The 23583-nt window shown below is 48.5% G+C and overlaps 1 protein-coding gene across 1 annotated transcript; it reads left to right on the plus strand.

The window, feature by feature from the left end:
- Positions 1–148: 148 nt before the first annotated feature.
- Positions 149–22201, plus strand: LOC128273562 (ras-GEF domain-containing family member 1B). The gene is made up of 10 exons (XM_053011557.1): positions 149–373; positions 3736–3840; positions 10069–10185; positions 10386–10582; positions 10802–10925; positions 11019–11309; positions 11384–11527; positions 15252–15559; positions 15847–16010; positions 22131–22201. Exons 1-10 carry the CDS (start codon positions 149–151, stop codon positions 22199–22201), a joined length of 1746 nt encoding a protein of 581 aa, XP_052867517.1.
- Positions 22202–23583: the final 1382 nt, after the last annotated feature.

Here is a 23583-nt window from a genome sequence, read left to right on the forward strand (position 1 = left end):
CGATCCGACACTGCGCCGGCACTCCAGGAAGCGGGAAGCCCGTCACGCACACTACGGAACCCGCGCACGGACGCACGCACACTCCAGTTAGCACTCAACAGTCGTCCCCGGTCCGGTACCGCGACCGATGTGTGGCCAAACGTGACGTATGGCTATGTACTACTATGCTACCAAGCTATCGGCAGTCGCATGCGGAACTCGCTGCCGGCAAGGATTAGCGCGCCGCCAGCGCTCGAATCGCGCCCACCGACAGCAGCCGGGCCAGCCCGGTGGCGGCGGCTCAGGCGGGGCCGGTGGTAGCGGCTCCGGCGGAGGCTCCGGCAGCAAGAAGGACGACGATGAAGACTCCGACGATAATAGCAAAGATAAAAAGGTAATTGCGATCCCGCGCGTAAGATACCGGCCTACGGTGTTCTAGTGGGTTGATGGGAAAGGAGGGTGGGGCGAGGTGCGCGGCCACCAATTGATGTGTGTGTGTGTGTGTCTATTTGGACCACAAAAGCCGCCGGAGACTGGCGCCCGCTTCCGCTTTGGTTAGCTGCGGTTTGCCCATCTGCGGCCGCGTGTCGAGTAATAAGTAACGAAACTAGTAACACCCAGCAATCCGCCATTGGAATCTGCTACATGGATTGAACGTTGGCTACGCTGGCAGGTATTTGAAATGAACCAAAATGGCCTTTTCATAATTTCAAGTTGCGGGCCTGGAGTAGGACACCGTGGAGCCCCTCACCGCCTGAAGTCACATCCAAGACATTCCGATAAATTTGGACAACTTTGAGAATTCTTTGAAGGAATTCGAGGTATTGGAGCGGTACTGTAACTCTGTTATAACTAACTCGCTGTTAGTAAAGTGGACAATGCGTCTATAGATTCAATACAGGGACGTTCGGTTTGGACGGGCGAGGCTCGGGCAATCGACTGACATTAGACCACACTTCGAGCTCGTTGGTTTCTGGCCCACGTAGTTGGCGCGATCGGCACGAGACTTACTGCAAACAGTACGTTGTTTCCGGCCGCGAGAAGAGTTGTGGCCGTTTTTTGAAGCACCAAGAAGTGTGCGCCCGGGCGCCGTTCGTCCGCGGGAGTTCATGCATACGTAAGGCCAGGGCTGGCAGGGCGCTATTCAAAGATTCATGCAGCTCACGAGCCAGTGTCAAGAGGCAGTCGCCAGATGAAAGGTTTATCTTTTCGCAGCGTCATGCAGCGCAACACTAATACGCTGCGACCCTCCTCTCGTTAGGATGCCAACGACGACGACGACGACGGCCGTCGTCGTCTGACGGAAGCCTACCGGGGGCCGGTCGTTGTAATAAAGGCCGAGATAGGCTCGGGCGCTCGGGCGGAATTAGAAACCGTCCCACCGTTGGAGCCCAGTTGGTGCAATGCTCGCAAGTGTTTTAAGGCGGCAATATCGGGGCATTGCTATGCGGCTGTTCCGCACTTGAACCGAACGCAATAATCAGCTCACGACACCCGTTCACCTCGGAATTGGTCCTACGGGCAGGACTTCGGGGGATTGGTGAAGCCAACCGGACGACGTCGTTACTGGGGCCTTTTCCTTGTTACGTCAGAGCGTGACGTAACAGAACGTGCCACGAGTAGTTATCAAATATTTTGCCACGGTTAGGTAAGTGGCGGAAATAGGTCTAGGTAAACGACAGAGCTGTAGAATGAACCACTGAGAATGGACCCAAGAGGCATACTATTGATATTTTTTTGCACACACAAAATCTCCAAAAGTGCCTATCTGACAACTTTGCTGCCGCAACCGACTTAGCAGATCCCTTGTAATAGAATAGAATAGAAATATATTTGCGCGAATATTAAGGACGAGCACCGATGCGCAGGGCACTCTCACAGACCAAAGATAGTAGTCCATCGTCACGCGTTATTGCAACGAAATGACACGCATGGAAACGGTCAACTAGCGAGGGCGCAAAAAATCGAGGATTATCAGTTGCTGAAGGTGGATAATGCTGTCGCCAGGAACCAGTAGCTGATCAATTTGAACCAAACATTGTCCGGTAAAACCGGACCGAATGGAACTATCGATTGTATCGGCAGTGTGATCTTGCAAACTCTGCTGTCGTCGTCTAGGCCTCATCATAAAAAATGTAACGAGCTCTAACATTGCCTGCGCTCCATAAAGCGGTACATTTTTGCCAGTTTGATGCGTTGGCTATGTTGTGTCGTTGTCGTTTTCCAAAACGGTGCAAATAAGAAATTTATTCTTTTTCTAAACGACAATGCTAGTAAAATTACCAAAAAATAGCATACTTTTACCGTTAATAGAGTACAGTAAGAACGCGTTAAAATCGGATGGAATATCAGGTAATTTTGTTCAGATATTTTACTAGCTTCGTGTTCAAATACACCACACTTGATGCTGCTAAAGTGAGTGTGGTAGTTATATAAAGTAAGTTGATTAAACAAATTGAACAGCTTTCTTCTGGTGATTGCAGCGCATCGTGGCCGACTTTCTTCGGAATCTCCGCCACACCTCAATATGCGCGGTGTTTGCGCTAGATTATTAGACGCAACGTGCAACGCAATTTCGCACCCAAGGACCTTGCATCACTCAGCGGTGCCGTGCAATTAGTTTTAATTAGGTTTCACATTCGTTAGGGCAACGTCGCACGTTGATCTAGCGTATTAATGTTGACGCTGGAGAGCCAAATTAAAAGTAAACCAAAACACCTCTCCCGTAAACTGTCCATGCGTCGGAATTAACGTCGAGTTCTGCGCTGCGCGGATATGGCGCATGAAAAGCGTGCAAAAAAAAGCCGAACCACACAAAAAACTTTTCAATGATGAATCCGTGAAAAGACAATCTTTTTCACTTCTTTTTCGTTCACTCGTAGCTCGCGCGCGTGTGTGTGTGTAGCGACGCCGTAGGGCTCGTTTTTGCATATTTATGCATAATGCAGGCCGCCCGCGGTTGAAAAAGGGTTGAAAACTTTTCTCATATACGCGCATGTGGAGTGGCCAATGTGGAGCATATTTTTCTTTAATTTTGCAGCTTAATTCCGTGCCGGAAAATGGCGGCCTATGGCGGGCGTCAGTAAACCAAGGGTGGTATGCATAATTTGAGGCGGTGAGGTCGTTTCTGGTATTGAGCTGTCCCTTATCGGATCCACTACTGCTTGCTACTTGGTTGTTGTACACAAATTAGGCTGAAAAGTTTCGTTCGTTCCTGTTAAACATTCATCGGTAAACACCGGTTCGAAGCAACAAGCCATCGCTTTTGGCAAATCCTTCTTATTTCGCATTATTAATATTCCGATTTCTTATTGATGCCACAACGCACACAAAAGTGACTGATAGGGTGGAAGCTGTGGATGGCCTGGTGTAAGCCGCTACTGGCTGGTGAATTATGTAGTAATTTATTCAAATGACACAACCGGGCGGAATGTGATGAGGTGGTTTCCGTTTCATAATTTCCAATGAATATTGAATATGGTGGATTAGTTTCGAGCATGTTTTATTCACACAACAGCTTTGCAGTGAACCACCGTGAACCGCTTCAATGCTGTCGACAGTATTAAAATGCGGCAAGAGCTCTCAACTCTTTGCTCTTTTTTGCTCTTTAAACTAGTCAACTTGAGCGAACCACTACTGCGAGAGTGGGCTGTATCAATAAAACGAAACGCCTCAAAATCTGGCTGTGGGATACACAAAATTGCAAGCTGTATTGGATAATTTACCGAAACCTTCTCTTTGCTTTCCATTTCACAGACCCTCTCCAGTTTCTTCTGCGAGTCCACAAACGATACCATTGTGGTATCGGTAAAGTCGTCCGAGCAGCCGGAAGTGTATTGCGAAAGTATGCCACCCCTTGCGGTAAGTTCCGGAATCGGAAGAAAAGTAGCACGAGCACCGCCGCGGGCGAAACGGTCTTTCATTGTGTTCACGCTCCGAGGAAGCTCCTTTTACACGGAATTCTTTCCCGCCGGCATTGTGGTGGTTCCAAATTTTAATCATAAACTCACACCCATCCGACGGCCGTCCGACAACAATCAACTGTCACCGAAGGTGCCTTGGGGTTCAGCCGTCGGAACGGTCGGGTTGGTCGGATGATTTTCGATTCCATCCACACTCGAAGCCATAAATAAACTTCGAAAGAACATCACTTTTGCCCCCACAAACCAAGGCGGAAATGCCTAGCCCAACCAAACGGGGGACTGGCAGGGGGGGAGGAAAGGCAGCGGTGGCACCTCCGCCACCTTCCACCTTTTCTGACTTTCAAATGGAACGTATAACCATGTCCCTTTGTGAGATGTTCCACAAAACGAACTTCCGAGAACCGTTTTCATCATATCAGTCTTTCGGCTAAATAACGGGAGCGTTGTTGACGATCTGACATTCATACTATTGTGACGGGTGGGAAAAAATATAAAGTCGTAAAACTTTTAATGAAAGGCCAATCATTTCTTTTTGAATCCCCGATGCAGGATCGTAAAATGAAATGAAATAAAATTGTAAAATAAATGGAATCCGAATGGAGTTTGCGGAGTCAGTAGATGCTATCAAAACACGAGAGCCGGTAAGAGCACTAGCACCGCCAGCGATAAACGCTGTCAAGTGTTTAATTTGTTGAGCTCTAAAGAGGATCTCTGTTAAACATTATTTTATTAAACCATTTACTGTCAAATTAGTTTGAATAACTAAAGCAGATGGTTCCAGACCAAATTAAATAAAATTGCTTCATTCCAACAATAGAATCACTCCCGTCCCATGGTGCACACAATCCGATGTGCCGTTTCGCAAAGTGGAACGGCTTTGAAGTGATCATGATTATCCGGTTGACAGGCTGGCCTGGACTGGACTCATGGCCAACGGGCCCGGGGTGACCATTTCCAGCTAACTAATTTCGGGAGTTTGCAGAGGACTTTTTTCTTCCGACTCCACTCGGACCGTCAACCGTTACCGTCAGCCTTCAAAGTCACCACCCATCATAATTCCTGGCACTCCGACTCCGGCTCGGGACGTATTTTTCAACGAAAAGACCCACACCGGGGGGGGGGAGGCTTTATCAAAAGCAAATCCGAGTATGAAACTTTTCCCATTATGGTTCAATCTAAACAGCACACCGTCCCATCGGCAGCACCGTCCCAGCTTTACCGGTGCCCGGTACCGACCGGACGGCAACCGGTGGTGCCGTCCATAAGCCCCGGATCCGGGAAAACTACGATGAAATATCAGCATTATCACTCATCTGAAGTTAATACCTAAAACCTACAGTGCCACCCACCGGCACGGCAGTGTTCACACTTCTACGAATTCCCTGGCCCTGGCCCTACGCATGCACCACACCACACCACCCAAAAAGGGCTTGGGGGAGGGTTGGCGGAAGAAAATAGGATTTTCCCAATTAATATCTACTATTCCGGTATTCTGCTTTGCTACGCACCGCTCCGCACCAGCAAAAACCAATATCATGTTCCGATATTGTGCGACGGCGGCGGCGACGGCCTTGGCGGCGGCGTATGGGATACGTCAGAATGTATCCGAAATCCAATTTCCCGAGGTTGTCAGCAGTTTTTGTCAATACTTTTGGCAGCGCCCGTCGGCACTCGCGGTCAAATTCTCCCTGCCAGGGGGGGCAGCAAAAGAAAGCCTGGCATTTCTAAGATTTATACGAAGGCCAGGCCAACCAGCACCAGCAGCAGCCGAAGGGGACGAAGTAAAACAGTGGCTGGCGGAACAACCAGCACTAGACCACCGGGTTTTTTTTTTGTTTGCCGTCTGTCTCGCGGTGACACTGGATCGTCGGCGGGGTGCATGAATAAAGAATGTGGCGGTTGGTTACATTCTTTCCGAGCAACCGGGAAACCCGCCGTGATCCGGTGGCCGTGTGGCTTACCGACCTCACTACTCATGATACTCTTTCATCCGGACAGCCGCCATCGACAGTCGACGTCGGGTGCAGTGATCAGGAGGAAATCTGGTTTGTGGTTTTTGCCTCTGTTTCACCACTTCCGGCGTCCTTTAATATTTTGCCAATCGGAAAACGATTGACCGGATGTGATGGCACGTCCGGGACGGATGCGGGTGAGCATGACGTACGAAAAACATACAACGACTTGTAGCTCAATCAACTATTGTGTAAGTTAACGCTAACAATGGCGCCGACTGTACGTTTCAATTGCACTGCAATATTTAAGATTAATAGTCAATATTTGATGAGCTTTCGAATTGTTTTCATTACCTACTGGGTGTGCTGCCCCGGTTCCTGATGGGGTGCGTGCACGTTTCTTGGCTGCTCGCCCCGACCGGTTTCTTGTGTTGCAAGTCAGCCATATTTGTGCTGTGCGAAGACATGTTTATTTAAGTGCGAGCAACATAGGAATCGGAACGCACAACGCACACAGCTTCAGCTCTGGCCCGGTAGTAGTTTGGGTCGAAATCGTAAATCAAATCCATGATTGATGACACATGAATGAAACATTCAACCGAAAATAACTTTGTAACACGAGTCCGCCGGCCTTCCGGCGGAAGATTACACACTTCAATCTACTGCTGCATCCTGCGAGCAACACGAGACCGATGATGACTCTGTCATTTGTTAAAACCTTCGACCCGAGCTGCGCTGCGCCGAGCGTACGACCCTCTTGGCGGTCACAATAAACCTCCCGCATCGCACGGGGCACCATGCGTCTCCATCGCTCGTCAGACAGACGCGGATCGACGGGCTCCGGCTCCAGCCGCTTGCGGTGCTCTGCTGGTACGGCACGTTACCGGAGCCGCACTTTCTTCCGCACCATTATCGGAACATTTGAATTTGATGACCAAAGCATAACTCTCCGCCCGGAACGTTCGACTGAGCTCGCCTGTCAGCGGGGGGGCGGGCCTGGATGCCGTACCGCTTACACGAAGTAAGTGCCTCCCGCACGCACTTATGAACGATCGCCCGTCCAAACCATGCCTTCCGAACCGTCAGAGAATGCTGGAAAGAAATGCCGGGAAATCCTGTTGCGATCTGCTACTCATTGACGTAGGCAACATGCGCTTATAGCTGTCATGAAATCAATTTGAAAGACGTAATTCCCCCCCCCGGGGGGGGGGGGGGTGCCACCAGGCTCACTGTCGTTGCCTGCCTGCCTATCCGGAAGCCGGCGCTGCCGAATCGATCGGGGAACGATCTGACAGAAATTGAAATCGATTCCGTTTGCGTTCCGTGAGTCGTCATTGTCGTTGTCGGTGAAAAAGCGCTTCCACGAGCGAAATCATTTCCGACTACAACAACTGGCGAACTCGTCTATTGGCGAACCGAGCGTCAGTGGATTTTATTTCCGCCGCCATTAGTGGCCTGTGGAACATTTTCCGTGGCGCCAATGGGCGACGACAATGGGTCGACGACGGGCGATGTAATTAAATTTGTCCCATCCCATCCTCTTACTTTCGCTCCGCCGGCCGCTCCGCCCGTCCGTCTGGATGGCGATGTTTTGATGGCCCGTCCTGGCCCTGGCCCGATGGCGACTCCGCCCCGGAGAGTGCTTCGTATTGGAAAATGAGAAAAGTAAAAGGTCAGTGCATGTCATTCGGATGGTTGGTGGTGGCCGTCGAAGAGACGAAATGGTGGTCTGGCAGCTTCCTCAAGTAGATGGGACCTCACGAAAGGGGTGCGCGCGATGGACGCGGAAGGACGTCCGATGGTTTTGTTTGTCTGTAGTTAATGTACTAGAAATGGAGTCGCGTAAGTTTTCCGGTTCGTTTGTGACGTTACCGTTACAGCTTCGCCCATCAGCGCCCAGCGTAGAGCGGTTTTATTGATTTTACGTGCTCGAAACCGGAAACCAACCGTCGGCATCCCATCAAAGAGGAGGTTACTGAAGTTTATTGCGCCACCACCACCACCACCATTGGCCCCGCGGCATGCATTACTTTATCTCTGGAAATTAGAGCGCGCTATGCGGGAAATAAATAACGCAATTTCACTCGAAAATGGGGGCACTAATAAGCGGAACGGTTATTTCGCTGGCCCCTTAATGGGACGCCCATTTAGGGCACCCCGACTGCAGACTGGGCCGCGGTCTGGCCGAACTTTAAGCTCGTACCGTAACCGGCAGCCAGATATGGATGACCGGTTCGCAGCAGTCAATAACCGCCAACGGCCATCGCTATTAATGCATGAGTTGCTTGAAGTCTTATCATTATTTGAAACATTCATTTTTACGGTGAACACATACACGGTGAAACAAACATTCGTATCCCCGGGAGGGAGGGTCGGGTCCAGGTTTTTGTACGGTACTTTTCTGCCACGCATATACCGATCGCTTTAAGTCCCTCAGTCGGGCAAGAAAATTTTTGAAGCAAAGCCCAACCCGAAATTGTGGTCCTAATGAGCGAACCGAGCGTTCTTGTTGAAAGCATAACGTTGAGTCATCATAAAAACGGCTGCAGCAGTTCAAGTGTGTGAGGAAAGTTTCTTGCAACTTTCAAACATGATTACTCACGCTGGCGCGCTGCACAGTTTTTCAGAATCTTTTTAAGAATGCTGGGCCAATTTTTCTGTTATTTTGCTCACGCCCTACTTAAAGTTTAATGGTAGTCTTCTGAACTAGAAGCATGTAGAATCAAGGCACGGACAATTGATAATCAAGTACAAATAGACCGATTGGGTCTATTTGAACACAAATAGATGGGCAACATGTGAACAGAACGATAGGAATCTGACGGTGAATCTGGTATATGTGAAGAAGCATCAACTGTACGATTGTTCTCCTTCGCTCGAAGGTGCCATGTCCTAGAAGAAGGCAACGAGCCGTGCATTCCGGGAGAGATGTTACGGCTCTCCGTGGAAGACGCCTGACGGCAGCCCGCGAAAACCGCAACTGTATACTTTCTAAACAACTCAATCTGTTGTGATAAGTGAGTGACCAAACCACAGACCCACGTTCAATAACAGCCAAGACAAGATTGCAATACAGAGATTTTATGCAGAGCAGGTCAAAAAATGATTTACAAGCACGAAGCACAAAGCCTGAAGTGTTGTTAGCTTGCTGGTCTGTCGCGTCGATGTAATCCGTTAAGACGGAACTCAGTGTCATGACAAACGACTAGGTCACGGACAGCAGTGTTCCAAGTAAGGCTCTTGTCGCAAAGTCGATATTCGAATTCAATTGGGGTATTCTTTTGCATAGAAGATATTACGGATCATTTAAAGACATTTTGAATCAAGCAATTCGACGCACGTGTAGAGTAACATAGAACAACGAGAAATGGCAATACTGACAACATTAATGCTGATAATAAATAAAAATGGTTCAAGGACACAGCCATGAGGAACACCAGATTCAATGACAAATGCGTCGAACAAACTACCGTAAATGCTCACTCTAAGAGAGCGTTTGGTCGGATACGAATTTACTTTATACCTTTTTGTTAAGTTATTGTTTAGTTTTAGAGTACGCGATACGTTTGATTGCATCTAATCATTTGGTCAAATGGTAAACGGTAAATGTAATATTTAAAAATGCATGAATTGGTCAAAGTGCGATTGTTTATTCAATTGAAAAGTTAGTTAAAGTCTAACATGTTTTCTATTTAAACACTATCTAGTTCTTCTAGTGTTTGTATTTAATTCCGCAAAACAGACGAGACACTCCATTTGTTACATTTTTGTTACAAAGTTATAGAAAATTGGAGCGTTTTTTACATTTTACAAATCTTTTCTTTTGCGTATATTTTCGTTCGTTCAGTTTCGCGGCCCTCGATATATTGACCACCACCCAGTACGGGCACAATTGTTAGCCTCATTATCAGATCACACGCACAGTTCCGGCTGTAACCGTGGTCCGCACCGACCGAAAGAAAGCCGAAACCAATCATCGATGTCGAGCGTGGCGCACATCCTGTGCGCCTCGGGTAGCCTCGTTTCGTGCCACCTGTGTGTCCAGCCAGCGACCCATAATGACCGTGTTACTATTAATATCGGTAGCGCTAAATACCACTCATGGTGCTACACTTGTGTTCAAAGGTGATTTCCCCTTTGTTTCGTTTCCGGTTGCCGGTGATGCATTTCCTCCCTATCGATCCCTATCATCGGCTTCCGGGCTGGCCCATCAGCACGAGGGCAGCCTCGGGACGGGCGGCGTGATGTACGGTAACGGTACCATCGTGTCCGGTCCGCTGGCATCGCTAATAGATTTACTGATGCCCAGCAGCGTGGAAGAATTCGATCAGGTAAGCCATATGCGTAGGAAGCGAAGTTGTAATAAAAAAATTGACGGCTGACAGCGGATGCAGCACTGCCGCGGACACCACGGCGTACGCCGCGTAACCGTGACGAGGGTCGAAATTTAATTGCGCGTCATTTGCATCTCCCTCTCACTCTCTCACTCTCTCTCTCTCTCTGTCTGTCTGTGTGCCCCTAAACCGAACAGGAGTACGTCTTTTCGTTTCTGCTGTCGGCGCGCTTTTTCGTCCGCTCCTTCGAGTTGATGGGGAAATTGCTGGAATCGATACCGGACCCGGAACCGCTCGAACGGATCGTGCCCCTGCTCGGCGTGTGGACGAAGATGTTCCCGTACGACTTTCGCGATGAGCGCATGATGAATCACGTGAAACATATCGTAGCTAGGTGGGTACCGGGCTGTCTGGCTGGCCATGGAGCGCGGTCTGTTCGTGATTTGATGATTGATAATTGCCATCACTCACGGCACGATTGGAACGCATCATCATCATCATCGCGGCCGGCGTGCAGCGCGAAACGAAATTACGTGATTTTGATGTATGTTTTTCATTCCTGCTTTTCGGGGTTCGGCTCAACTTCTAATTAACTGCCCGGTGCCCGGTGCAGATGTGCGGATACCGACCTAGCCAGTGTGGTGTCCCAACTACTGTGTGCCTTGTTAGCTCGACTTACGCAGCTCGAAAACCACGAGGAAGAACTCAAAAGCTATCAATCAACCGTAGACAATAAGGTAAGCCCTCCCCTGGGGAGCTGGGGAGCTCCCCGGAGTGGTCCGGTCAGCTGACGGATCTATCATCGATCATTGGTTGTTCTCGCCGCGCAGACTGAATCCATCACCTGGCCAAAAACGGCCGCCCAGTTGGCGCAGCTACTGTGCCGCATCGAGCGGAAGCTGGCCAAACACGTCGGCCCGGAGGAGTTCGTGCAGTGCAGCCCCAACCTGCTGAAGGACCCGAACCGTGAGGACTTTCCGACGCCCGTGCCGCCCCAAAGCAGTGCCACCGGAAGCGGTCCCGGTGGGACCTCGCTCGACAGCAAGAAAACGTGCAATCTAGAGAGCTACCTGGAGTGGTCGGCCCGATTGCGGTTGCTGGTTGCTAATGAAATTTTAAAGGTACTTACCCCTGACCGAGCGTTACGCTGCGTGACTAGCGTTACAAACGATGTCTTTTTGTTGTCGCCACGCAGTGCCAAAACATCCAGGATCGCAACAAACAGTTTGAGCTGTGGAGTGGCGCCGCCCAGTACTGTCTCTTGGTCGGCAACTACAACAGCGCCACGGCCATACTGGAATCGTTCGACCTGCCTCCGGTGGCCCGGCTGCAAGTAACGGTGAGCATATCATGATTTGGCCTACCATACGTGACATGACAAACAAACAGACACGCAAAAGGGCGAAGGAGATGACAGAAAGGGTTGTTGCCCAGATTGGAGCTTTCTTCTTCCACTGGAGGCAAATTGTGACACTGATCTCTTATTAGAATTTGAGGGTCTCCCACATACAAGCCACCGATGGCTCTGCCCGTGTGAAAGGGTGTCGCCAGCTGACATGGGTTTTGGGGTTCGAGAGGATTTAGCCTAAGTCTGTATTCTTTTTATGATTGATCCGGTCGTGTCCCAGGCATTTGTACACTCTCGCCAGTTTGCCAGTGTGAAGCCAGTTTGTATGAAACCACGGCCGCAGCAAATGGACGTGCCGAAATGGTTTGATAGAGTCATTCTACATGATAATATCAACGTTTTGTATTTGGTATTTTTCTAAACCTGCCGACGGCAAACAGCGAACACTTATTCTAATTGCAGTAAACAAGTAGCCCTTATTCTAAGCACGGCGACAGTCGGTTAGCACTCGGTAAGCACTCGGTTTGAAGCAGAAGAAATATTAAAATAGTATTAGAACGATCGCTTTTAATTAAGAGGTGAAGAGATTACCAGGATTACTATTTTACCGTCATAAGATTACCATTTAAACCTCATTAGAATATGGTTAAATACGGCTAATTAAAGCTGAATAATGAGCTATGTTGTTGTCTTATTGTCTGCTATTTTTTTGTTCTTGTGAAAAAATCAATCATTTGTAAGTGGCTATGGACCCTAATAATGTAATAGTAGTATACGAGAAACTTTTGAAAGCGCCCCTACACGACAGAAAGAATAAAAATCACGTTCACTTTGTTTGGAATAATAATTGAATTCTGTGAATCAGTGCCGCTAGCGCCAGGATCCCACAGTCAGAGTGAAAACCGAGAGCTAGGCGAATAAATGCATAATCTTTAACTCGATCCCTAATGAAGCCCGCCGGTGATTAAGCTCCGTTACCGTTAAGCGTAAGACTGAATGAAATTAAACCTCACACTCAATTGGGAAAGAATCGTCGCCGGGAAAGAAAGTGCGCGCCCGGCGCCCGCCCGAGCGGGAAGAAAAGCGAGGAGTAAAAATTAATTAAGCGCAAAGCGGAGAGAACGGACTGCGGAACACTGAAGTGTGCCTGAAGTGAAAAAGTGAAAGCGAATGGCAAAAAACCAGTTAGGGGAACCGGTACGAGTGCGGGAAAACAGAAAATCCAACCTCACAATACGGTCGTACCATAATTTACAATCGATTGCAAAAAGCACTCAACTGTCCCGATGATTGCGGCGCGTACAAAGTGCAGCCCCAAGGATGCATTTCGTTCGGCCACGCGATGCTCGCAGTGAGAGAGCGCGCCACTCAGCGAACCGCGCCGAGCTGAAAAGATATTGTGAACTGCTTCACTGCACCACACAAGGGCTTATCCATCGACGGTACATTTCCTGGTTTCTGGTTCCGTTTCGCTTCTTTTATTTCGCTCCGGTGTAGATCGTCCCATCCTCTTCGAGCGTTACGGATACGGAACCGAGCGAAAACAATCGACCGAACCGAATGAAAAAGTGAATCAACAAGATTGCATTTCTGCACTCACCGTTTGGGGCCAGATGGGTGTTTCTTGCAATCGCAAAACAGTTGTCGTACTTTTTGCTACCCCTTTTTTGGCCTTCTTCAAAAATCCCAAAAGCAATTCCGATCGCGACGGCGGAATAAGCGGAGCGGAGCGCGCAAGTGCCCAGTGCCGTGTTCCGGTGCTCCCAAGGTGGCATTGTGCCCGGGCAATTTGTTACCTTTCCGAAAAACTTCAAAGCAATAATGGAGCAACGCAGGCAGGAAGCGCTAGAGTGATTCGAAAACTGGATTGAAAAAAAAGGAACGAAACCAAATAGTCGAATGTAAATTGTTACATACAAGATTTATGGTGCCTCGTAAACACCTTGCCCGGAACCCTTACACCTGGTTATCAAACAAAGTGTCCGGGTAGTCCGTTAAAGTGGTAGTATTACGGAAAGGTTATTCGGAACTTTACTCTATTTTATGTAGTTCGAGAGCTGGAACACACGATCTCTGAATTGCAAACAATTACACGTTGGTTTTGTTAGTGTAGATTTAGTTATTAACCGGAATAATAACGCTTTATTACACTAGTACAGGGTTATACTTTTTGTAGTTTAGAAATTACAGGGCTGGCACTTTACAGATTTTCAATATATCTGTCAACTTAAGTGTAAAATTTTTAGTCGAATGCCATTTTAGAAAATGAATCGTTTAATAACAGAGCAACGTGTTAAAATTATTAAAACTTACTTCAAAAACGGGGATTTTTAAACGCCAATTTTTCCAGCAAATATTTCTTCGAGGCTCATTTTTCACTTGGCTGCTATGTACCGCAATTGGGGCACAGAAAACCCTCTATCGATTGAAGAGAGGCCGTTATACCCAGAAAAGGTGACTGTATGGATTATGGGCTGACGGCGTCACTCTATTTTTTCGAAAACGACGAAGGAAGGATCACTACCGTCAATTCCGAGCGATACCGCCAGATGATAACAATTTTTTTTGCCTGCAATTGAAAATATGGACTTGAGTTTCAGTAAGACGGGGCAACGAGCCACAAAATACGATCTGCGCGAGAACTTTGTTGGACGTATAATTTCACGTTTTGGTGATGTCTATTGGCCACCAAGATCATGCGATGTGACATCGTTGTGCTTTTGCTTGTGATACTACGTAAAAGATTGTGTTTATGACTGCCAAAAATATTTCATAATAAAGCTTATTTTTGGTGTGTTTTTTCAAAGTTACTTTTTGGAAAGAGAAAATAAATAATCCTGTAGTTTATGAAATTTCATTTTTTTTAACATAACTAGTGATTGTGCCACTGAGTGGGCAATATTTGTTCTACACATAAACTTCGAATGTTATTAATCTTCTTTTTCAACTAGCGCAAAACGTACCAAATGAAAACGCTTTCCATTATGTTCATTTGAACGACCTTTTGTAAGCTGCGGAAAAAGTTCTTGTAAAGTATAAAATTCTATTAAAAATCTCTGAACGATGCAAAATTGACAACAACTGCGCACGGAGAGGCAATTTAACTTGCACAAAAACGGTGGACGTCCAGGAAAAACGCACTCCCAGCGCCATGTATTGGAAAATGTCCATTTCAACCCGTTACTCGAAACACTGATTGCGTTTCGGGTCCTTTTCCATGGACCTTCCCGGGTAAAAACGAAAAGCATCGACGGCCACACCGACTCGAGGCAGTGTTTTATGTCAATGGGGACACTTAAACTGTCCACCGCACTCGGATGGGCGTTGAAAACGGCACCTCCACAACAAAAAAGCTTACGGCCACTTGCAGCCGGATATGCGAGAGCCTGACGCGCCCGCTTCCGACTACTTTGCCGTGGCGTGGCAGTGGAGAACCGGATCTCGAGCTCTCGATCAACCGAAAGAGCGCCCTTACGCGGGCCCATCACGGGGTTGACAAGTTTCAATTATCCGGAACAAATTAGTTTCATTTTACTTCGTCACTTAGCCCGCGTAGCGGCGTCGGCCATAGCCGACGATGCCGGAAGTTTCGCTTTTCACCGGCTGCCTTCCCGCTAATGTACGGGATCTGTTTTTCTTTCCACTCACTCTTTGGTCTCTCTCTCTCGCTGTCTGTCTCTTTTCTATTTTCTGCCAATGGACTGTGCCGAAGTAGTGGAGCAAACTGTCAACGACTACGAGCCAGCAGCTGGACTGCATGCAGCGGCACGCCGAGGGCTGTGGTAATCTTTGGAGCAAACAAACGGAGCAGCAGCAGCACCTTCCATCCGGTGGGACCGACAGGCGGCGTAGTGCTCTGAAGGCACCCAGCAGCGGCAGCAGCAGCGGAAGCAGCGGCTTTCCGAAGCCGTCCACCGGTTCGGTGTCGAGGTCCAGCTCCAACTCCAACGAATGGGTAGTGATTCCGGTCTTTGTCGATATTATTAAACTAGCCCTGAAGGCGCGGGAGGACTGCTGCGTTAGGTGAGCGGAAGAAAGTTGACCCGAAGGAGATGCCAATTGAAATGATAACCAAAAAAAAACACACGGAAGAGACCCCGGTGGCCATGCAAATTGCCCCTAAAGCCCCGGTATCAGTTGCAATGATGCAAAAGAGTAATGCCTACCGGATGTGACTTTAACGGTGAGCCCGTAAAACTTTATTGCTAATTCGTCCTTTCCTTTGTGCGCTTTTCCCCTGTTCTCATTTTGTCCTTTCGGCACATCCGTCCCTCGGCTTGGCTGCCGCACTGGTGGCAACACGGCCCTAGGCTGCCGAACGGTCACATAAATATGACGGCGTTCGATCGGTTGGCGGCCATCGTCGGGGCGTTCACGAGGCACATGAATCAGGTCAACCAGACGCTACCGGATGTCGGCGAGTACGCGATACTGTGCCAATTTATGCAGAGCTGTAAACTTCTCAACGAAACAGGTAAGCCTCTCTGCAACCTTTAGAGTGCGTTTGTTTGTTCTCGTGTTCCGTGCCAATGCGGCCGTCGTTCGCCGTCGTTAGCCGTGCGAGGGTCTAAGGTACGTGCTTTTGGTCACGTCGTCAATTGAATCTGTCATTCGTCAATCAATTTGAGCACCCTTGACCATACCGTACGAGCACATCGTTGCGTTCCGGTCGCCACTTTGGAAGCTTTCTAGTGGCTTCCGGAACCGAAACATGCGCCAGGACTTCAGTACTGCTTACCTTTGGTGCATCAGCGAGCGTTTCAGAGCGATGTCTGGGATAGGACGCGTAGAAAAACGATTCCGGAATGTTGATCGAGGTGCATCAGACTTGTGTAGGTGACTGGTGCTATATGGCATTAAACCTACGCATACATTACACCTACGCATATACCTTAAATTTTTAGAATTTTCTGAAAATATCAACAATACTCAAATATTGAACAAATGAACAAACAACCAGGCGTCTCCATCGAGTAATGCTTTCACGAGCGTGACTCATGTCCTTGGCTCTGCGTCTATGATTTAATTTTGCCACGCCCTTAATCAACTCGTAATGCCAATCAACAACAAAATCAATAAACATGGCACAGAACGTTTTACGTGAAGTAAAAAATTAAATTAGACCTGCAACCAGGCGTCTCCATCGACCACCGATTGCCAAACGAGCATTAACATTAATCGCCGATAAATATTAAAAAGCACCAAGTCCAATCAGCGGTTGGCAAAGTATTGGCCGCATCGAAAGTAATTTGGTGCCTGCAAAACGATGCAGAATTATCATATTTTTTTTGGTTGAAACGCTCCACAATGAATCGTTCGATTGATTTCGGAATCGAATAAACTCGTTTTTCGTTTTGCTGGTCAAATCGCTATCAATTATGGGTTCGCAACGAGCACTCTTAACCGGTGCAATCTATATGCAACACACTTACGGTATACTTCACTAGACGAGCACGACAAATTAACAAAACCCCCGAATCTTGTTTCTGTCCCTTTGGTAAAAACATAAAACCATGAAAGTGCACCAATTTCGGCTCCTCGTCACACACACACCGGCGCGAGAGGACATGGATTGGAAAAGTGAACGTTTAGTGCACTACAAATTGAATGGGCCCACTTAGGGCCGTATTGTCGGTGTGGCCAAAAACCGGCACCAAACTAATATTCAAACTGGCTCCAAAAAAGAAGTAGCACAAATCAAAAGAAAGAAAGCCCCCAGTGCGGCCCACAAAATAATCGGATTCAACAGCACTCGATTTCGGATGTCTTTTCGGCGATTGCATCCTAACACATATTTTATCAATTCATATGCATTTATCGATGATGTTTGAACGGGTGCACGGCAAACGGTGCCATGCCGGTGGCAGCCCTCCCGGTGGGACCGTATGTTTGCTGAGCTTCATGAACACGCCCGGCGGAGCAGCGGAAAATTGGCATGCACACCAAAACCGCAGCGAAGGTCTGAGGAAAATTCACTGCAGCATTCTCTTTTTTTTTCAACTTCCCGTCTGTTGTTTTGCACCGAACCACCGAAAAGGATTCACCGGATTTTTTTTTCTATCTCTTGTGCACTCCGTTGTATGTTGCTGCAACTTGGGGTGTCCATGAAAAATAGTCCATCGCCACAATCCACAGGACAGTTTGACGGTGGCGTTGCACTCGCGGAACGAAAGCCCCAATTCGCCCGGGCTGCCACCCCTGAGTTGGCCCGGCGGAAGGAAGTGAGCGTAAAATGTTTGTTCGAGGCGAAGAAAAAACCGACCAACACACCGGTCGCCGGTCTGACAGCAACCGACGGTGTCGCAGTTGGTTCCGAATCGGGCGAATATTTACCTAAGCTCATGAATAACTTCGCGTTGTGCAGCGCGGCGGCGGCAGCTTTGGGCGAGGCCCGGCCCAGGCCGAGATCGCCGAGCAGGGATTTTCTCGTTCAACGCGCGCGTGAAAATCGTGAGCACGTCGCAAGAAAATATCGCCCGTCACTATCTTCGCTTCGGTCCGCGCTGGGGGTTTTCGGCTGTTCGCTGCCTCTCCCGCGAAATTCCGGCGACCGGGGCCAACGCTGGAAAACAAAGTCCCAACACCTATCACATTCACACCTGCCCAGCGTCCGTTTCAGCGATCCTTCGGCCGGGTTGACGGGCAGCGGCCGGCGGCGCTGCATATGCATTTTTCACCGGAAGCTTAACTCTCCCGCTGGGACTGTCAACCCGGAGGAACGTGCAAAAGCCTGTTCCACGTGGTCGCACTGTGTCTTCGCTCGGTCACGGCCGCTGTCCAGGGAGTTCGTTTCATTTGCAGATGGGCATGATACCATGGCCACCGCCACCGATCGCACACTGCGCTAAGCCGCGTGCCCTGAAATGGGTTTCGATGGCCGCCCGGAGCGACGTGATGTGTGATTTCGGAGCGAATGCCTGAATCCTGCTGCTGGCGTCCTAATTCGTGTTTAATTCCAACTCGGCCGGCCCGGGCTCGTCCGAAGGTTCCATCGTTGTTGCTGATCGGTAACGAAGTTACGCTGGGCACGGCATGGTTTTGATTTCGTGCCATGGGAGAAGCTTGTTTACCATTTTCGATAACGGTCGGTACCACCAAAACCAATATGTCGGTGCGCTTTGGCAATCACCGTGCGTGCGGAAGCCTGCCTCTCGTCCTGGCCGGTGGCTGGTTATTATTCGAATTTGATTAGGACGCCTAGTAATACTATTGTTTCTGTCGCCGGTACCGGTGGCGATGTGGAGAGGTTATTTAGCTAGGAGAGGAGAGGTGGTTATTTTGCTGAGCAATGTTGAAGTACTGTTTGAGTGTACGGAAATGCATTCATTCTTGACAAACTGCAACGATGCAAAACTGGGATGAAGTGAGTAATTCACGTTTGTTACTATTTCAAAGTCACCATTTAACGAAGGGTTTCCAAAGATCATGATCGTTGACTAGAGTGCGAATGATAAATGTTAGATGGCTGATCGAATCAAATCAATTGATTCTATGCGTCATTCTCTAAAAGTTGTTTAAAAAATTTGAAATAAGAGACTATGTAATGTTTATAGTCCATGAATAAAACTTAGACTTAGACTAATAAAAATTAGACAACTGATAAATAGGCGGGTAATTGTAGAATTAAGCTATTTAGCTATTAAGCTTTTGCTTGTAGCTATTTAGTAGCAATACATACCACATCTATATTCCCCGTATGGTTAACGATGTTTGCGCTGCAATTTTTTTTTGTCTTAGAAGAACGGACCGGGCCGTATTTATGTAATTCTAATTAGGTTAACTAGAAAATATTTACTAGAAGAGAATACAGTTTGGGGAACGTCTGCTCAAGCTTCAAATGGTTCAAAATTGTGCACTTCTGATGCAAACAATATCTATTGCGAGTGTCTATCGTGGCGTTAGAAAATGATCCCACTTTTTTGCACGAGTCTTACATTTGAATGTGCATCTTTACATTTTACTGTGACCCTTTTGTGAAACCTGTTTTGTAATTCAAAATTTTCCGTTCGTCGCAAAGTGGCAAACAAATAAATCTATGAAACTAAACGTGAAAATCATCATTGCAATAAATAGTCGTCGATAACATGCATGAAGTTATGCGCTTCTCTCGAAACGGACATCGTTTTCGCACTGCACCGAGCCAGGCGCTTAGTTGTGTTCGTCCCACAACACTGCACCCAACTCTAATGCCTCGATATTAAAGCTTATCGGAAAGTTATTGGCTTGCAAAGCTTTGCCCGACACGCTTGCCGCCAACCGGTATGGATTATCGTAGCGCAAAAGCCATGAACTTGCTCCAGGGGTGGCGGGAACTTACCTGCGAAGCACGGTGGAAGCCCCACAGGGTGCAAAACACAGTCCGAGCTCCACACGCGAACGGCGGAACACAGCATGCATCCGCGCCGAACCCGGCGAAAGAAAACTTTCTCTTTGCCGGAATTCCAATAAAAACTTCTCGGAAGCGAAAATAAAACCCCTCAAGTCTCTGGGCGTGTCTGTGTATGTGTGTGTGCGCGCGGTGGTGTTATCCACATGCTCTAGGATCGAAAAAGCAACGAAAGCTAGCCAGCAGGTTAAACTGAGCTACGTCGTTCTGGTTGAAAGAGCACATTCCCCGGTGTTGATCTTCGTCCTGCGCGGGAAGCCACCGGGAAGGGGAACAAATAGCTAGGGTAAATTCTTTGCAAAATTGTTGATAAAATTCAGCAACCCTCACCGATTGCTCCCCAATTGAACTATCGCGTTGAGCCGGATCGAACAGGTGTGGCAGGGTTCGACAGGCTTTCGGTGTGGAACCGGGCGCAAAATGTTGCTCTTCATCACTTGGCCGCTGTTGCGTTGAGCCGTTAAAATAGCGCGTGTGCGCTGCAAACGAATCTCATTTCATGCATTTAAAATGCACGGGACGGCCCCGACCATCACGGGAACCAAAAACTAATTCCCCGTGACGAGATCCATCATGCTAGTGGCAGACCGGGACGAGCGGGTAGATTAAAAAGGTTGCCCTGCCGAGCGATACGCTTGTAGAAGAAATTAGATTATTCAACATATTCATAACACGATTGGTGCGGGGTGCGTAAAAATAGAACACAAAAGTGTCCAATAAAAACGGGTCATGAAATGGAATTGCCACGCGCTGATAGCGCATCCCTTCGACACTGCGAATCGAATTAGCATAGCCCTTGTAAGTCGCCTGTCGCCGGTGCGAGCCGTCGGCGGACCTCATGAATTTTTAAATCAACCCACGTTTCGACTTTTTTTCGAACTTTTCACTCCGTTTTCGCTTCTGTCCATCAAGCAGCAGGACCACCGCACCACATTCCATTACTGCACCGCATCACCGGGACTAGATAAAGTCGACTAGCGATCCTGCTGCTGATTGCGTCCGATGGCGTAAGATGCAGCACAGTGCAACGTGCAGTTTGCATAGCAGCATAAGTGCACCGAGTTGCAGCAAGACCCCGTACGGATGCCGGACGGACGCTGAATGGAAAATAAAATATAATTCGATCGCCATAAGCGTGCGCCGCCGGCGTTCGATATCTTTCTTCAGAAGTTAACGAAACTAATCAAAGTTGGTATTATCGCCGGGCTTTGATCCTCGTCCGGAAACCCGATTGCAACCACAGAAAGTGGGAGGCAGCAACAAAAGCCCTGGCGCAACTTGATTATCTCCCGGTAAATGGAGTCCTTGCGGTGCCGCCGGACCAGTGTCTTACGTTCGGCATCCCACGGAAGCCCACACCCCGGGGGGGCCGGGGCAGCCTTCAGTTTGGCTTCATTTTTTACACTGTCACTCTATCTACACTCAATCTTCGGAAAGTGGCGATACGCCGTCAGCACGCTGTCATCCGGCGTGTGGCCCCGGCGAGTGGTCAGTTGAGAAACTATCAATCTTTCCGTTCACTATCCATCGCCCGAACCGGGCTAACCGGGCTTCCGGTCGCCACACAAAGGTCCGGTCGCCGGCAAGTCGCCGGCAAGGAATGCACATCTTCTCGCTTGCTCGCTTTCGGCAAACGTGTCTTAGAAAGGACGCGGCCTTTGTCCACCCGAGCCACCGAGCCATCGACCAGCAGATAGTTGCAGACCGCTCAACGCTCATTGTTCAGTCACTTCATAATGGAGGTGTGCAATTTGAGGCTAAGTTCATTCGAACGCCAACGCCGGGAGCCTGGAGGAGGATCGTGTACCGCACTCTGTAACAACCGCAAAGAAACAAAAAAACCATTAAAACTCTAAAAGGAAGATGGACCGCTTCCGAAGGAGTTGGCAGAATGGCGGGACGGTGGCGGTGGGGCAAGAATAGTTAATAAAAATGCCATTCCAGGGCTCCGGCCACCAGATGATGTCCTTTCGAATGAAGGACATTCTTCCATTCTTGAGCGAAGAAATTGCACCGCACCACTGTTCGCCTGCGGCTACGGAGTTCGACCGGTCACTTTGACCGACTCAGCTTGCAGCAGACAAACGCCGTTCGGGCCAGCCGATTCTAATGCTTCCGAGACGCTTCCGTTCCCCTGACCCACCACAATGGCCGGCAGATTTGCTCACTTATTAATAATATTTCTTCCGCATATTTTTTCCACCCCAGAGCTGATGCTGGCCTCGTTCGAGTGCGAAGCCCCGACGTTGGCCGAGAAGGAACTGTACGACGTTGCCTAGCACCGAGGCTGGCTCATCCTGTGGGTCTGCAGCTGGCCTGCGGCCTCGACTTCCGGTTTCGGGCCGCGCGGCGACTGGCGAGTGGCCGTGCAGCTGCATCTCATCGAGTGCGTCACCCAAATTGCATCCTCGCAATGGAACTCCTTCGCTTCCCGGGCACTGCCATTCGATGGCCGGATACGGAAATCGGGACCATTATGAAACACCGTACCGACGGAGCCGGAGCGTATGATCGTCGAAAAGGACTGCCATTATGGCCAGCCATCGCGGGACGCGAGATTTGTTACGCCACAGATGCGGAACGATGCGGTCGATACGCGGTGGAGACTCAAACTTTATTTCCAATTACGCCACAAACCGATCCGGAGCAAACAAGTCCGGGAGATAGAGGCGAAAACGCGATGATAAACGGTGCGGGCGGTTAGTTCCGGACCAGTGGAACGAATGATTTGGGTCAAATGTTTTATCCGCCATCGATAGCTGCCGTTACAGCGGCTTGGCCCTGGCTCGCTGTTGTCTTCAGTATTTTTACTTTGTTTTACTCCACGCCACACGCCGTAGTTCATTTCCGGTCCGGCAGACAGACAGGGCAGGAGGGGCAAGATTAGCTTCCTGGTGCTCCCACACGGGGACAATTTATTGTACAGTTTCGATAAACCAACGTGAGGTAGTGAAATAATGCTAGTGTCTAGATTACGCGAAGGCGCGCAGCGTAGTGTCACCGTTTTAGGATACGCCATAACAAAGCGAAGAGGCAAAATGTCACGAAGCGCGAAGCAATGATTAAAGAAAATTTATCGTTTTATCGAAAAGCGGACGCATCCGGTTGTTTCACTCCCGGTGGGATTTCATTTTGCGGGATTGCGCATCGGTTCCGGTCGGAACGGAAATAAATTCTGGCTTCCACAGCAGGTAAGTTGGTTCGGTTCTTACCCGGAAGATACCTGTGATTAAAAGATTTACGATTGTAGAAAATATCCTTTACGAAACAAAAGAAAGCCTTCTTAGGAAAGAATCTAGTATAAACTACTTGCTATTATTGAAGCCCCGAAAGGTTGTTTTTAATTCATTTCATTTTTTGGGTGCATAACGGTGGATAATTTTACCATGCCAAATCCTGAAGATCTTTGTGAAAATAAAACATTCTTAATTCATATACGCGGTCAAAAGTTTCCTTGATCCTTCCAAACCAAGATTCAAGGTTCTTTGGAGGAACTACAATTTGCATTCAGTAACCACTGGCTCGTGCCGGATAACGTAAACACGCCACAGTCCGCCAGGGCAGCTTTTCACATGCGGCTTTTTGTATGGGGTGATTTTATGGAACCATTGAAAATGCATAAACATTCATACGTTGGAGTTTATGCATGATACAAAACAAT

This window comes from Anopheles cruzii, chromosome 3 (assembly GCF_943734635.1).
Source record: "Anopheles cruzii chromosome 3, idAnoCruzAS_RS32_06, whole genome shotgun sequence".
Classification (NCBI taxonomy): Eukaryota; Metazoa; Arthropoda; class Insecta; order Diptera; family Culicidae; genus Anopheles; species Anopheles cruzii.